Source organism: Syngnathoides biaculeatus, chromosome 11 (genome assembly GCF_019802595.1).
Source record: "Syngnathoides biaculeatus isolate LvHL_M chromosome 11, ASM1980259v1, whole genome shotgun sequence".
Classification (NCBI taxonomy): Eukaryota; Metazoa; Chordata; class Actinopteri; order Syngnathiformes; family Syngnathidae; genus Syngnathoides; species Syngnathoides biaculeatus.
Window position 1 is genome coordinate 21,863,562 of NC_084650.1, and position 12,901 is coordinate 21,876,462.

Below are 12,901 nucleotides of genomic sequence, written 5' to 3' on the forward strand. Positions count from 1 at the left end.
AAGGGACGGTTGGAGGCCAAAGTTCAAAGACTTGGAAGGGCTGCCGTCTGTAAAAGCTACTATTCCATTCTAATTTTCATCTATCTGTGTGATTAATTCATGTCTGAAATGACACTGAGGGCTGATGTTACACAAAGACCCCACAGTACACTTGATATTATTCACTGCACAGTCGTATGAGATCACCACAACGCAATGTCGCCCTCACACAAATGTATTCACCGAGAACGATGCAAGTGGAGTCACTGTCGTTTCACAGTATAAACGATGCCGTACATGGGAAGGGTAATACCGTATACACGCGACAAACTCGCAGGGACACATGACAAAGGGAACTATTTTGTCTCGAGAGTGGTTTGTAAATAGACGATTCCTCATCCCTTGATTATACTCTTAAAAATGAGTATGCTTTTGTTGTACAGTATGTATTCCTGACCACAATCTCTAATTAAAAGACAGAACCAGTACCTTCAGAGACAGATTGTTAGCCGTATTTTTTCTGTGCCACTTATCCTCACTAGGTTCATGGCTGAATTTGGCCCTATCCTAGGCCCCAATAGGCTTGCCAGTCAATTGCAGGACACATACAGATGAACACCATTCATAATCACACCTAAAGACAATTTGAAGATTTAAATTAGCTCAACATGCAAGATTTGAGAATGTGGGAGGAAACTAGAGTACCTAGATAAACCCCACGCAAGTCACTGGGTCAACTTAAAGACTTCCTGTGTGGTGTAGTTCTCTAAGGCAGCGGTCCCCCAATATATTATGCATCAAGGACCGGTTCCACTTTGACGGACTGTCATAGCGGTGTTCAGCGTGACAATGATGCCCACAAAACCTGTCACCTTCCCAGCGGTCCCTCCGCACTCAAGCAACATTGCTGCCCTATAAGTGCTGCCATTTGCGCGCTTTACAATCATCACTTTTGAGTTCTGACAAACTACACTGAATAGTAACATCATGCAACATATTTCTGTGGAAACCCATTAGCTTTGGCAAGCATTACTCGAGCCCCTGTGAACTAACCAGAATTCACCACAGCCATAAAGACAGTAGTCTGCTCAGGGGAATTCCATTTAATGAACAGTTAGTTTCTTCAACCATCTATGTTGTTTTACAGCTATGTTTTGATGAGGAAAGTATACTGTACAGTATATCACATTGTATGCATCAGAAGTCACTTTATATGTATACAGCCTTACATTTAAAAACAACAAATAATGAGTTGCCCAAAGATAAAATTATTTTCCATACTGGTATTAAAAATAGGCATGCTGCATAGACTCTGAAAGGAGGCTTACAATGAATTTACACTTGGCAGGAACTCCACACTTAAGGAAATGTTGACATAATTATCAAGCACAGGATGACTATTGTTGCAGATAATCCTCTACTGCAAAGTCAGGCTCAAAACAATGACTGTGTTGAATTATGCGAAAACATCGGCACTTTGTTTTGTGAAACTCTAGTTCACTTCCTTGGAACAAAACCTGTAGTAGCATTGGTTGAATGCATGCGTAATGGAGTCACAAACATCCAGCATGGTGACGACAACAGGGTGTATAATGACGCTCCCTAGTGAACATACTATACATACATATACATATATAGATAGAGGCATATTGTGTCACCAGTTAATCATTTTGATCAAAATTCTCATTTGCATAAATGGAGCAGGGAACCATTGTGTTTACAGGGTCAGCATATTGCATCTATGCACCATTATTCTGCAGTCTACATCGTCGACAATTCCTTCCATATGCTCCCATGCAGCATGACAATGGCCTCGATTCATCATGGCTGCTCAGCTACAAAACTCACATCTCACCACGCAGCACTTCTCTTTGGGGACAGCCGCTCCTCCTTCTCACCCACCTGATAATTCACTTTTCAGAGTGCATCATTCCATACAACTGCGGAAACCAAAACTTTGTGACAAAAGCACTAAGAATATCTTCCACACAAGGATATTCTATGAAGTTAAAACTTTTTCATACCTGGATGTCTACTTTAAAAGCTGCAATTGTCTTTGAGAACATTATACAGACGCTAAAGTAAATTCACAGATTTGTTTGTAAATACATTATACATGTTTGAAGATACACTTTTTTGCACTGGTGGGCGTAACTTTCTGACCATGCTGCATTCAATGCTGCAGCACAGGAAGCTTAAAGCAGCATCTTTTACATCGAGATTTGTACTGGCTATCCAAAATCTGCAGCATTTTTAAAAAGCTTGTTTCTCAACATGGAGAATAGCTGCATCTTTTTAGCTATACGAGTACGCCATTTGTGAGCTCGTGCCATATACGCTCTCACATTTATATTTGCAATTCAATTTAAGATTATCAGCTTTCTGTATTTGTACAGCTACATGCGAGCAGTCAAAAAAATATAGCTTCGACTATGCGAGCAGCTCTCTCTGTCTGACTGTAGCACCTCCATTCAAAAATTTTACTCCAATTCGAAAGACTTAAACTGCTTTACGCTCCCACGCAGATTTAGAATAGATTTGATAGTTCTGCTACAGGTCTATAAATAATAATGAATAACAAACAGGTTTAGGTCCTGAATACATAAAAAAAATTCTCCAATGGAATTTCAAGAAAAAAGCAAATTGCTTTGCTTGAAATGCATGCACGAACGCACACACACATTCACACAGCCAATCTATGACTATGTCCGATTGATAAGTTGCTGAGTTTTTTCTTTCCCTTCAAATGGCTGGGCACACTCAAACATCTTTTTTTCGGCACACTGTGGAGAAATCAAGGTACACATGTGACCAGATTACCGTATTTTCCGCACTATGAGGTGCACCTAAAAGCCTTTAATATTCTCAAAAGCCGATAGTGCGCCTTATATATGGATCAATATTGAGTCATTAGTGCAGCTCCATCTAATGGATGCATATCGTAACCCCAGCCTCTACAGGAGCGTCTATTCTATGCGCCCTGTAATGCGGTGAATTAAAAAAATGGTGTATTAAAAAAGTTTTCAAATAGGCCATACATTGAAGGTGTGCCTTATAGTGCGTAAAATATGGTAATCGCACACTAGAGACCTGCTAAATAGTAATCAATAATAGCATTAAACTACTGTTCAACATTTCACTATTGCTGATTTTTGGGCATGGATAAAAAGACAAGAACAGAGACTTTTTTTTAATGATTTTTAAGGCTCTTCAAAAATGGTAGTGCTTGACATGCTATTCTATTTAGAAATAATCATAATAAAATAATAATAAAATTAAAAAAAACAATGTACTGTATGTAAGTATAAAATAACTTTTCCTCAGTTTTTTTTTTCTTCAGAAATAAAATTAGTCTCAAGTATTCATAATATCCTTTCGGGGGTAGCGTTGCATTATCTGCAACAACTGTGGATATAGGTGATTTTAGCCAAGGTTGGTACTGGTGAGCATTGTGAGAACATGATTGAGGCAAAAAAAAAAAAAAATTCTTTCTAAAAATTATAAAATAAAGAAAATAAATGACTGGAACAATATTTTAGGAAGGTGACACTATACAATATAAATTTTGATAACTTTGCCAACAAAATAGTTTCCCTCTCTATATAGTGGCTGTACTGAAATTGAAAAAAGTTAAATGTTGCATATTGTTACTAAAGACCAAGATCATGTCATCACGGAGGTTGCAAAATGTAATTAGGCTATTTTTAAAAAGGTATGCAGTAAAACTACAGGGATCAATTTTCAAATGTAGGGAATAAAAATACAAATGGCCACCTCTATCACTCTATCAGTATATTCACAGCAGCAGTATTTGTCCCATTGAAACCAACTAACCAATCGTGCTGGAATTTTTTTTTTGTATGCGTTATTATTAAAATAGATTATTCTAAAAATTGAGAGTCCTGGAACAGTTAACAAGGATTATTTTCAACCAAAACCTAGAATAGACAAAAGGAATTATCATTCCTTCTAGTTTATAAGGCAAACACAGAAGTCATTTCAGAATTACATTTAATCCCCCCAAGAGAACACCAGTCTGTGTCTCCTGCGGTGTTTATGTAAACAAGGCTATGATGGTCACTCTGGAAAAAAAAAATACTGGATGTTAAGCTGTTGTGTGAGAGTGTATGTTGAGATAGAAGAGGGTGAATGACTTGGGATTTGTTAGCTGGCAACATCCGCTTGCATCATGTCATCAGGAAGTAGAGCATTTGATGAATAAACTAAGTGATGAACAGTATGGTAATTGGACTACAAACTGTCAAATTGACAAATTGTCCATAACACAGCAAATACAAAGTACAGGATGTGTTCTTATGCTGCCTTAACCAGGGTACACAGATAGTGATAGTGGGGCTAAATTTGAACATTTTCATCCTTATCTATTACAATATTTTTTTAGTGCTCTGCTGACCCTTCTCGTACAATGGACTATTCCATCTTCTTAGTGTGCATGTGCACAATTAATTCAAGAAGAGGGTAGAAAAATAACCCGTTGACTTGCAAGGAAAATGAAGCTGTGTTATCCCAGTGGAAACAGAAGGGGAGAATCTGAGGGGTGAAACAATACCCCGAAAGGTTTCCAACAGTTTTCAGAGCCAGCTACTCTTGCCAGTTGGAGTTAGACTGCTGTCAATACCTACCAACAAGGCTAGAGGCAAAGTGGAAAATGACACAAGTGATGTTTTTCCACGAAGATGTGGGTAAAGCGGTCAAAATGGTAAACTAGATTAAATGTTGATTAAAGTCCCTGCAAAGTGAAAATACAGCTATTTTATAATTGTGGCACACTACAGAGAAGAGTGTTGTTAACAAGCTTGCCAACTTTAAATAAAAAAAAAAACATTAAGTGTATAAGATGTGACTCCAAAATTGTGACAAATAGACTTTTCAACTATCGGACACAGTGGGCATCTCCCCTGAATGCACTAAAAACACACATGGCTAAAAGTTAGCTATCAATCTAACACGTTTGTTCAGTATGTGCTCAAGTATTTCAAATGATCCACATGCAGAATAATGTGTGCCCCCTGTGTGTAATAAACGGTTAAATTGACCTATAATGTCTCTTTTGTGGGCATACACTCGACACAGAGGGTAAGATGCTGATGAATTTCAAGACACCGCCGCCAGTCCCTGAGCAAACTAGTGGGCTCGTAAGATAGTTAGCATGCTAGCTGGCAAACTGGTTCATGGAGTGCTGATGGGTTGGTCTAATTTCTAAACCTGTTATCCCAAAAGCTAGCTTGCTAGCAGTGGGGTTTTGCAATTCACCAGCACCTCGCTCTGTGTGTCCTGTGTGGCTCCACATGATGGACTTTTCAGGGCAAATTATTAAATATAGCAGAACAAACAAGATAAGTAAGAGATGTGAAACATAAAACACAACATTTCAAAGGAACATGCTTTTTCAGGGTTCTGGGTACAGCTTGCTGGGTAACTCCAGGCTATCTAGTGGTAGAAATGAGACGTGTTATTATTACTTTAAAATGTAGAAATTTCACCTGATTAGCTACTGATGGAATGAAGGTACTTAGTATTCATACAGTGGGAGAAAGGAAACTCATGCCAGAAAGTCCAAATGCATTTTTGTTTAACCAGGCCGAAATCTAGGAAACTGAACTGGTGAAAAAGTTTCAACTCTGTTCATGCACTTAATGGGGTCCTTTAATGTTAATGTTATGTCAATTACAGCAGTAATAGTGTAGTATGAGTACCACTGGTGGAAGGCAGCCTCCCTTACGTGAAAGATTCACTGCCCAAGCACAGTTCAATTTTACTTAACTTTTAAGTTTCAAACAGTCACATTTATTTGTTAGAAAACATTAAGGTACATTTATCAAAAATATGTGCAATAATCATTTCAGTAGCATTTTAAACAGCATTTTCAATGCTACTAAATGTACACTCAGAGCTAATGTTTGTTCACAATAATATCTGATATCCTTTATAGACTAATAATTGGGCCTACAACATTTCATATGAGGGGGATTATGCACTATGCATTATTATTTCAATTACTTTGATAGCTATTTTTTAGGTAGTACTTAAAAAAATAGACTGTTGAGAGATTGAATTTGCCCGCAGTTGACGTGCAGTACTCTGCTATTTGCCACAGCGAGGTGCTCCGTCACGTTTACCCACGTCATTGTTTTGTTCCTTTTATCCTTGCTCGTGCGCGTCATTAGTTCATTTATCTTTATTCTTTGAAACTCGTTGCCTCCGTGCGGCTGCTGTGAGCAACAGCTCCTTCCCTTATGCTTGGATATTATTTCATACTCCTTCGTCCATTCATCCAACACCTGAATAGCATCAAATGTGTTGAGATGATTGACTTATTAGATAATACAGTAATCCTCAAAGATGTTAAAGACTATATCTCGTTCTCACATGTACTCTTTTTAGTTGATGAATTAAAAAAAAATACTCAGAACCTGTGCAGGGTATAGGTAAATAGAATCCATGGGTTTGCCTTGGCTCCTCAAAATAAAAATGAAAAATATGCCACTTTCCATTAAACCCTCGTGCCGGTTACACATTTTGTTTTGCTAACTGCCTGTTAACAACAATTATTTGTATGGAATTAACAGTTAGTGGCAATCCAACACCAACCAAATAGAAGGTATCACAACCAGTGCCACACCCAAAACTCATGTTCATCCACACCATCACATCATATTTCATTTGACTCGAAGCGAGTCAACCAAGAGTTGCACCTCACACGCCCACTTGACCAGATGACACAGGGAGACCGGTCACAAATCAGTTTTGAACTCACATTTGGTGCCGTTCGAGGTCACCCCGCCGCAAGTGACAATGCCGTCCATCTGGTAGTTGATGCACTTTCGGCACGCCAGAGCGGACCGACCCCTCCTGTCTTGGTCGTGTCTTCGGAAATGAACGACTGTACTGTACACAAGTCGCTGAATTTACTTGTTGCACAGCAGTCGGCAAGGAACTTTCAGGCAGGCAACTTTGCTGCTCCGCTCGGTCCGAGCGCCTACCAGGTTTAGTTTCAATTAGTTACCTTGCATTGAACAAAAATTGCTTACAAATTCTTTACTCTGTGTAAAGAACTCTCTGTTAAAAATTAAGTGAAAATGTATGATAATGCTAAAATGTAATTTGAGCAGTAATTTATTGTTATGAATTTTATTCTTATTTATAATTTAGTTATCAAGAATGTAAAAAAACTAAAATAAAATAAAGTATTTGGGATTTTTATTTATAATTGAGCTATAATTAAGAAGTAAATATGTATTTATTAAATAAATTACTTATTTTTTATTTTATGTATAAAACACACTATATTATTGTTTATTGAGATACATCAAAATTGAATAAAATGAATGTGAAATGTAAAAGTTATTGAAAACAAAATAATCACTCTCATTCATAATTGTTTTATGACTAACTCATAGTTCACGTTATTCATTAAAATAAGTAAAATATTTCTGTATGTGATTTTTAAAAATCTTAACTTATAGTCCATCAATCAACCGATATATATATATATATATATATATATATATATATATATATATATATATATATATATATGAGGTGGCACGGTAAAGCGTTGGCCTCACACTTCAGAGGTCCCCAGTTCAATCCTGAACCTGCCTGTGTGGAGTTTGCATGCTCTCCCCATGCCTGCATGGGTTTTCTCCGGGCACTCCGGTTTCCTCCCACACTCCAAAAACATCCAACATTAATTGAACACTCTAAATTGCCCTAGGTGTGATTGTGAGTGCGACTGTTTGTCTCCATGTGCCCTGCGATTGGCTGGCAACCAGTTCAAGGTGTACCGCGCCTCCTGCCCGTTGACAGCTGAAATAGGCTCCACCACTCCCCGCAACCCTTGTGAAGATAAGCGGCTAAGAAAATGGATGGATGAATATATCTGAGTATTGGCTAAAAGATGTGCTGCTAGTTAATAATATTTTCCATCTCTATAAGTACTCTACCCCAACTACGATTGGTCAAAACTACAAACAGTACCTTTCAGGGTCTCTCTGGCAAAATCCGTGGCGACGCACCGTATTTTTTTTTTTTTTTAATGAACAGACAAGACTGATAATTCAACAATGATATTAAAAAAAATAAAACTAAATAAATGAGAAATGTAATTGAGTTTCATCACTCATAATCCACTTATGTTGAATTTATGTCTGTAGAATAGTTGAAGTAATGTCAATAAGCCTACCTGGTTCCCTATCATTACAATACTAATACAGGTATTCAGTGATTGTATTTGTGTCAAATTATACAGAAAGAGAAAAAGTGGGAATTATGAGTTTAATTTTAGTGACAAAATCCAAAATAACAGCGTTCAAAGGCAAAACGTCAACAACCCTGGATCTTAAGCAACGTGAAATTCCTTGCAAAGCAGTTCTTTGTTTACTTATCAAAAACCCCTGTATACAGTAGCTACAAAATTATTGGATCATCATTTTGGATCTCGTTTGAATGGCCACTGACCTCGACACTGTTGCAACGAACTAGAAACAACAAAAACAACAACAACAACATCAGAATTTTTGTGGCTTGCCTTCAGTTATCAGTGAAACGTAATGAACATTCTCAAACGTTACAGCACAGTCTATGCATTGTCATAATTTTGAATAGTGTAACCGTTAACATCAATGTCTACAGCTAATCTGTATTTGCACACTTTGGTTTCTCATGTCAAGTACGTTTAGAAGTACTAGTACTCATTGCTTCTTATTATTAGTCAGTAAAAAGGAACACAGTAATTTGAGTAAGAGTGCCAAATCAGGGGAAATGCAAAAAAAAAAAAAAAAAAAAGCAAATTGTATTCTAGCGCTCATCCATTCTGATCCCGTATCATTCACACTAATAAAGTGACATAAATACTGCAACTACATTCTACTTATTCTGATTGCTGGTGCTGCACGCTCATAAAATATATGAAGAAAGCATAACAAATAAGGCAAAGCCAAAATCCTCCTCATGGTGTCAAAGTCGGGCAGCTAGCTCTGTTTTTGTTTGTTTGTATGGTGCAGACGTGCCTTCCTTAATCCTTCACAATCAAGAAAAAGCACAAGATGGTATCTATCATTTACAACAAGCCTGTATTGCTTTCACACCACTCCAGCACGTGAACACACAAGCACTGTTTCTGTGCACGGATGTCTCTGAATCGCAGAACTCCATGCTGGCGTACCCACAATTTGGTTGGTTGCTTGAGGAGATCTAGAACAGGTTCTCAGCCATGGCAGTGAAACGGTGCAGATATCTCCAGTTCTCTCTAGATGTATGGCAGTATGTAACAGATCTCCGCACGCTATTAAAAGAGACGGGCCTGTTTCTTTAGCTCATTCCTCTTCCATAAAGCCAACCTGTCGAAATCCTCGATGGTCATGCCAAACACTTGGACGAACTCCTCCGCGGACAAGTGACGCTGGGAGAGAGGGTGAAATTGTTCATTTGAACTATTTATTCCACTTTCTTGTGTAAAATATCCACAGTATCGTTTATATCTGGATGAGCAACAATTTAGTGAGACAATAAAACCGGAACGTACACATTGGAATGTTTATGCTTTATTTATGCAGAGTGACTTGCATCCTTGCTCTATCTGCACATTCATCATTGTGTTTGTTGCACATCATTAGAGTCAGTTATATTCTTCTTGGTCTTTTCATTATTTAATTAGTAAAAAATAAATGGTGTTCTGAAACAGATTGTGGATGACCTGAGAGCGTCCACTACTTTCTCATATTTTACCTCGAGTCTGGCTCTCTCAACATCTTTGGGAAGCTTGTTCCTCCCTCTGGTGGTGACAATGAGAGCTTCATAGGGGTAAATCTGCAGGGAAATTCTTATTTTGGCAAGAGCTCTCTTACCTTCATTTTAACACTTGAAATTTGGACAAAACCTGAATAGAAAAATGTGTATAACCCTTACCTTGTATTCCGCTGTAATTAAAATGAAGGATAGTTGAGTCAGTTCAATGGGTAGAAGTCAAAACACTTGTTTAAATAAGTAACATGCTTTAAATGTACAGTGTGTACACCTACCTCTGCTTCCCCAGTGGACTTCACTGCTACTGTTGTACTGGTACTGGTAGCAGTCAGCACTCTGAGGCTAAAGGGAGTTAAAAGCAAAGTTAACCACAAAGAAGAACCTAATTGCCGCCATACCAAATACAACATGCATACACCAAAAATTGCATATTCTTTAAAAAATGCATTGTCTGATTCACTCTCACCCTTTGTATGCCATTGCGTCCATAACCTGGAAGTGAGGCAGACTTGCACACAAAATCTAAAATAATGAAAAAATCATGCAAAGAAAAAAGTATTATTGTCTTGTCCTCATTTTCTTCAGGTCTGACACCAAATCTGCAAAGGTCACGTTTTCCAGCCTCAAAATAAAGATGGAAATACTACAGAACATTAGTGGCACACTAAAACCGCAAGATGGCGCTCACTATTTACAAACGTTTCAAGATGACGGGAGTATTGAAGATTATCGCTAAGGCCAGCATTTCTACATGAAGTCAATTATACACTTTAAAACCGTTGACTTTAAAATGAATGTAAAACTTGCAAAGCACTGTGACTTCATTTTACTATTCAAATTACTCACCACTATCAGTGCTGTATTGGGAATGAGGAGCTGTGAAAGGCAAATGATGAGAAAACCATTAATTTTTTTAAATTAAACAAATAAAAAGGAAGCTGTATTTACTTATTATTGAAAAATCTAAACCATGAATGACAAGTTGGATTCCTTTTCTTTTGTGTTATGCGTGGGAGCGTCACACATCATCACAGGTACATGTACATTACAGGAAGAAAGAGGCCGGTCAAGAGAGGAATCAAACTGACATTTTTTTGTTGTGGTTGTTGCCTTACAGCGATAGCCAACAGATCCCTGTTCAGTTGTGTCCCCTCCCATTTGAGAAAGAGCTTTAATGAGAGATCTTACAGCTCATAAATAAATTAGGATATGGGACATCAGCTGTGCACAGGAGAGAGGGTGTGAGTTCCATACACATATGGGTGGATGAAAGGATGTATGGACCAATAAAGAATAGAACGTACAGAAGCACGTCTTGGGAGAAGGAGGATGAGGACGAGAAGAAAACAGGAAGTAGCATGCAAAGCAAAGAGGGAGATGACGAAAGCGATGGAGCGTGCAAGTGAAAAGAAGCACTTGAAAAAGGAGAGCAGATGATGACAAGCTGCTGTGCTAATGTCAGGGGCTCAACGTGCTGCATGCACAATGATGCTTTGGGACCTTCGGCACATCTGGCACTTGTGCACACCTGGTTGAACCTCGGTTGTTAATGACAGACCAGTGTAGTCATATAAAGTCCCAACAGTGACACAGTAAGCCTGCCTCTCTGCTGGCTGCTGGAGACCAACCATGGGTTGACAGCAACTGTTCACCCAATTTACATATCAGTGAATCTGCCCCAACGCTCTGGTAACCAGAACGTGATCCTGACCTGCACCCGCAACGCCAGCACCATCACCCCAAAGGCCAATGACAAACTCAGTCTAAGACTTGTGAAATAACGCTTGGTGGGTAGCTTGGAGTCTGTTACTGATTTCAAGTTACACAGCGGTTTTAAAAAGTTACAGTTTCTAAACCACTGGGAATTTACATTAGCAGTATTAGCTTTTTTTTTTTTTTTTAGGGGTGGTAGGGGTCGTCAGTGCATAAAAAAATGGCATGAACCCTTTCCTATCACACTTGAAATGAATATTTGCAAACTGCTATAAGAGTTACCCTGTGTAAAAATGGTTAAATAAATATTTATATATATTTTATTTTAAGTAAGTTTCTTTCGGGATCGCCACAGCGTGTCATCTCAGATGAACGCACATATGTTTGGCACAATTTTTACGTCGGATGCCCTTCCTGATGCAACCCTTCTCAGGGAGTGGAGGCCCCACTGGGAGCTACGGGGCCTCTTATATATATTTTATTTTAATCTGAGTTTATTCAGAATTCTTTTTTAAAAGTGAAAATGTAACTAAGATTCTATGTTGTTGAACAATAAAACAGACGGGCTCATTATTTACTTACCAAAACATTTCAAAATAGCATCAAGAATACTGTATTTTATTTTCATTTTTAAAATACAGTTTTACTTCAAAATACAAACAATATCTTTTTAGAGTTCTAATTGCCATACCATGATGGAACTAAAACCACAAAATTTTTTAACAAGGTGATCAAACTGTCAGAATCTGATTCTAATCCTTTGCTTATTTGTGGGCATAATTCTGGTATTAAATATTATGGACAAGAGTATGATGTGGACCCCTCTCGATTAATGAAATGTTCATCATATTTTGGGTAAGAGAAGCAGTGAGACTGATAAAATAAGTTTTCTTCCCATGCTTGCACTTCTTTGTCATTTTGTCTTTTATTTTTTGTACCTGTCCTATTCAGCTGCCTTGTTATAGTCACGCTGTGAGCCTGGTGAAGACTCACCTCCCACCCTTTTGCTATGATCATCAAGTCCGACTGTTGGCCATTATATGTGTACAATCCATTCATTATTACTCCTGCATTGTTTGACATTTTGAACTATAGCTGTCAGGTAGAGTGACATTTTACACTTAGATAGAACAGTATAAGTCTTGAGCCACCATTAGAATGATTTTATAATGATCATATTTAACTACAATTTGTTGGCGCTCAGATCTTCATCAAGACTAAATTGTTGATGACAGTGTGCTTTTCCAGCTGTTTGTTACGATGGATTATGAAGACTGCCATTATATTTCTGAGAGAGGATTTCTATTCAGCATCACTGTAAAGGGGTGAAAAGTAAAGATGCCCATGGGTGACGGGGGTCCTAGAAAATTCGATTTTCCAATCTAATTTGGGGCAATGGTGTCAAAGGCCCGAAAATGAGATTTTTTTTTTCCAACAGCAC

At 38.0% G+C, this 12,901-nt stretch overlaps 2 protein-coding genes across 3 annotated transcripts in view; both read right to left on the reverse strand.

The window, feature by feature from the left end:
• afap1l1a (actin filament associated protein 1-like 1a) overlaps positions 1-6,973 on the reverse strand; it is a 32,315-nt gene extending 25,342 nt beyond the window's left edge. The window contains exon 1 of the mRNA XM_061835534.1: positions 6,758-6,973. Coding sequence (XP_061691518.1) covers positions 6,758-6,806 — 49 coding nt within the window. The 5' untranslated portion in view covers positions 6,807-6,973. The remainder of the gene's footprint in view (positions 1-6,757) is intronic.
• A 1,290-nt stretch (positions 6,974-8,263) lies between these two features.
• Positions 8,264-12,901, reverse strand: part of ablim3 (actin binding LIM protein family, member 3) — a 46,974-nt gene continuing 42,336 nt past the window's right edge. For both annotated transcript variants that reach the window (XM_061834649.1, XM_061834648.1), the window contains 6 exons: positions 10,594-10,623; positions 10,214-10,269; positions 10,023-10,089; positions 9,910-9,920; positions 9,730-9,810; positions 8,264-9,403 (listed from right to left, as the gene is read on the reverse strand). In XM_061834649.1, coding sequence (XP_061690633.1) covers positions 9,290-9,403; positions 9,730-9,810; positions 9,910-9,920; positions 10,023-10,089; positions 10,214-10,269; positions 10,594-10,623 — 359 coding nt within the window. In that variant the 3' untranslated portion in view covers positions 8,264-9,289. The remainder of the gene's footprint in view (positions 9,404-9,729; positions 9,811-9,909; positions 9,921-10,022; positions 10,090-10,213; positions 10,270-10,593; positions 10,624-12,901) is intronic.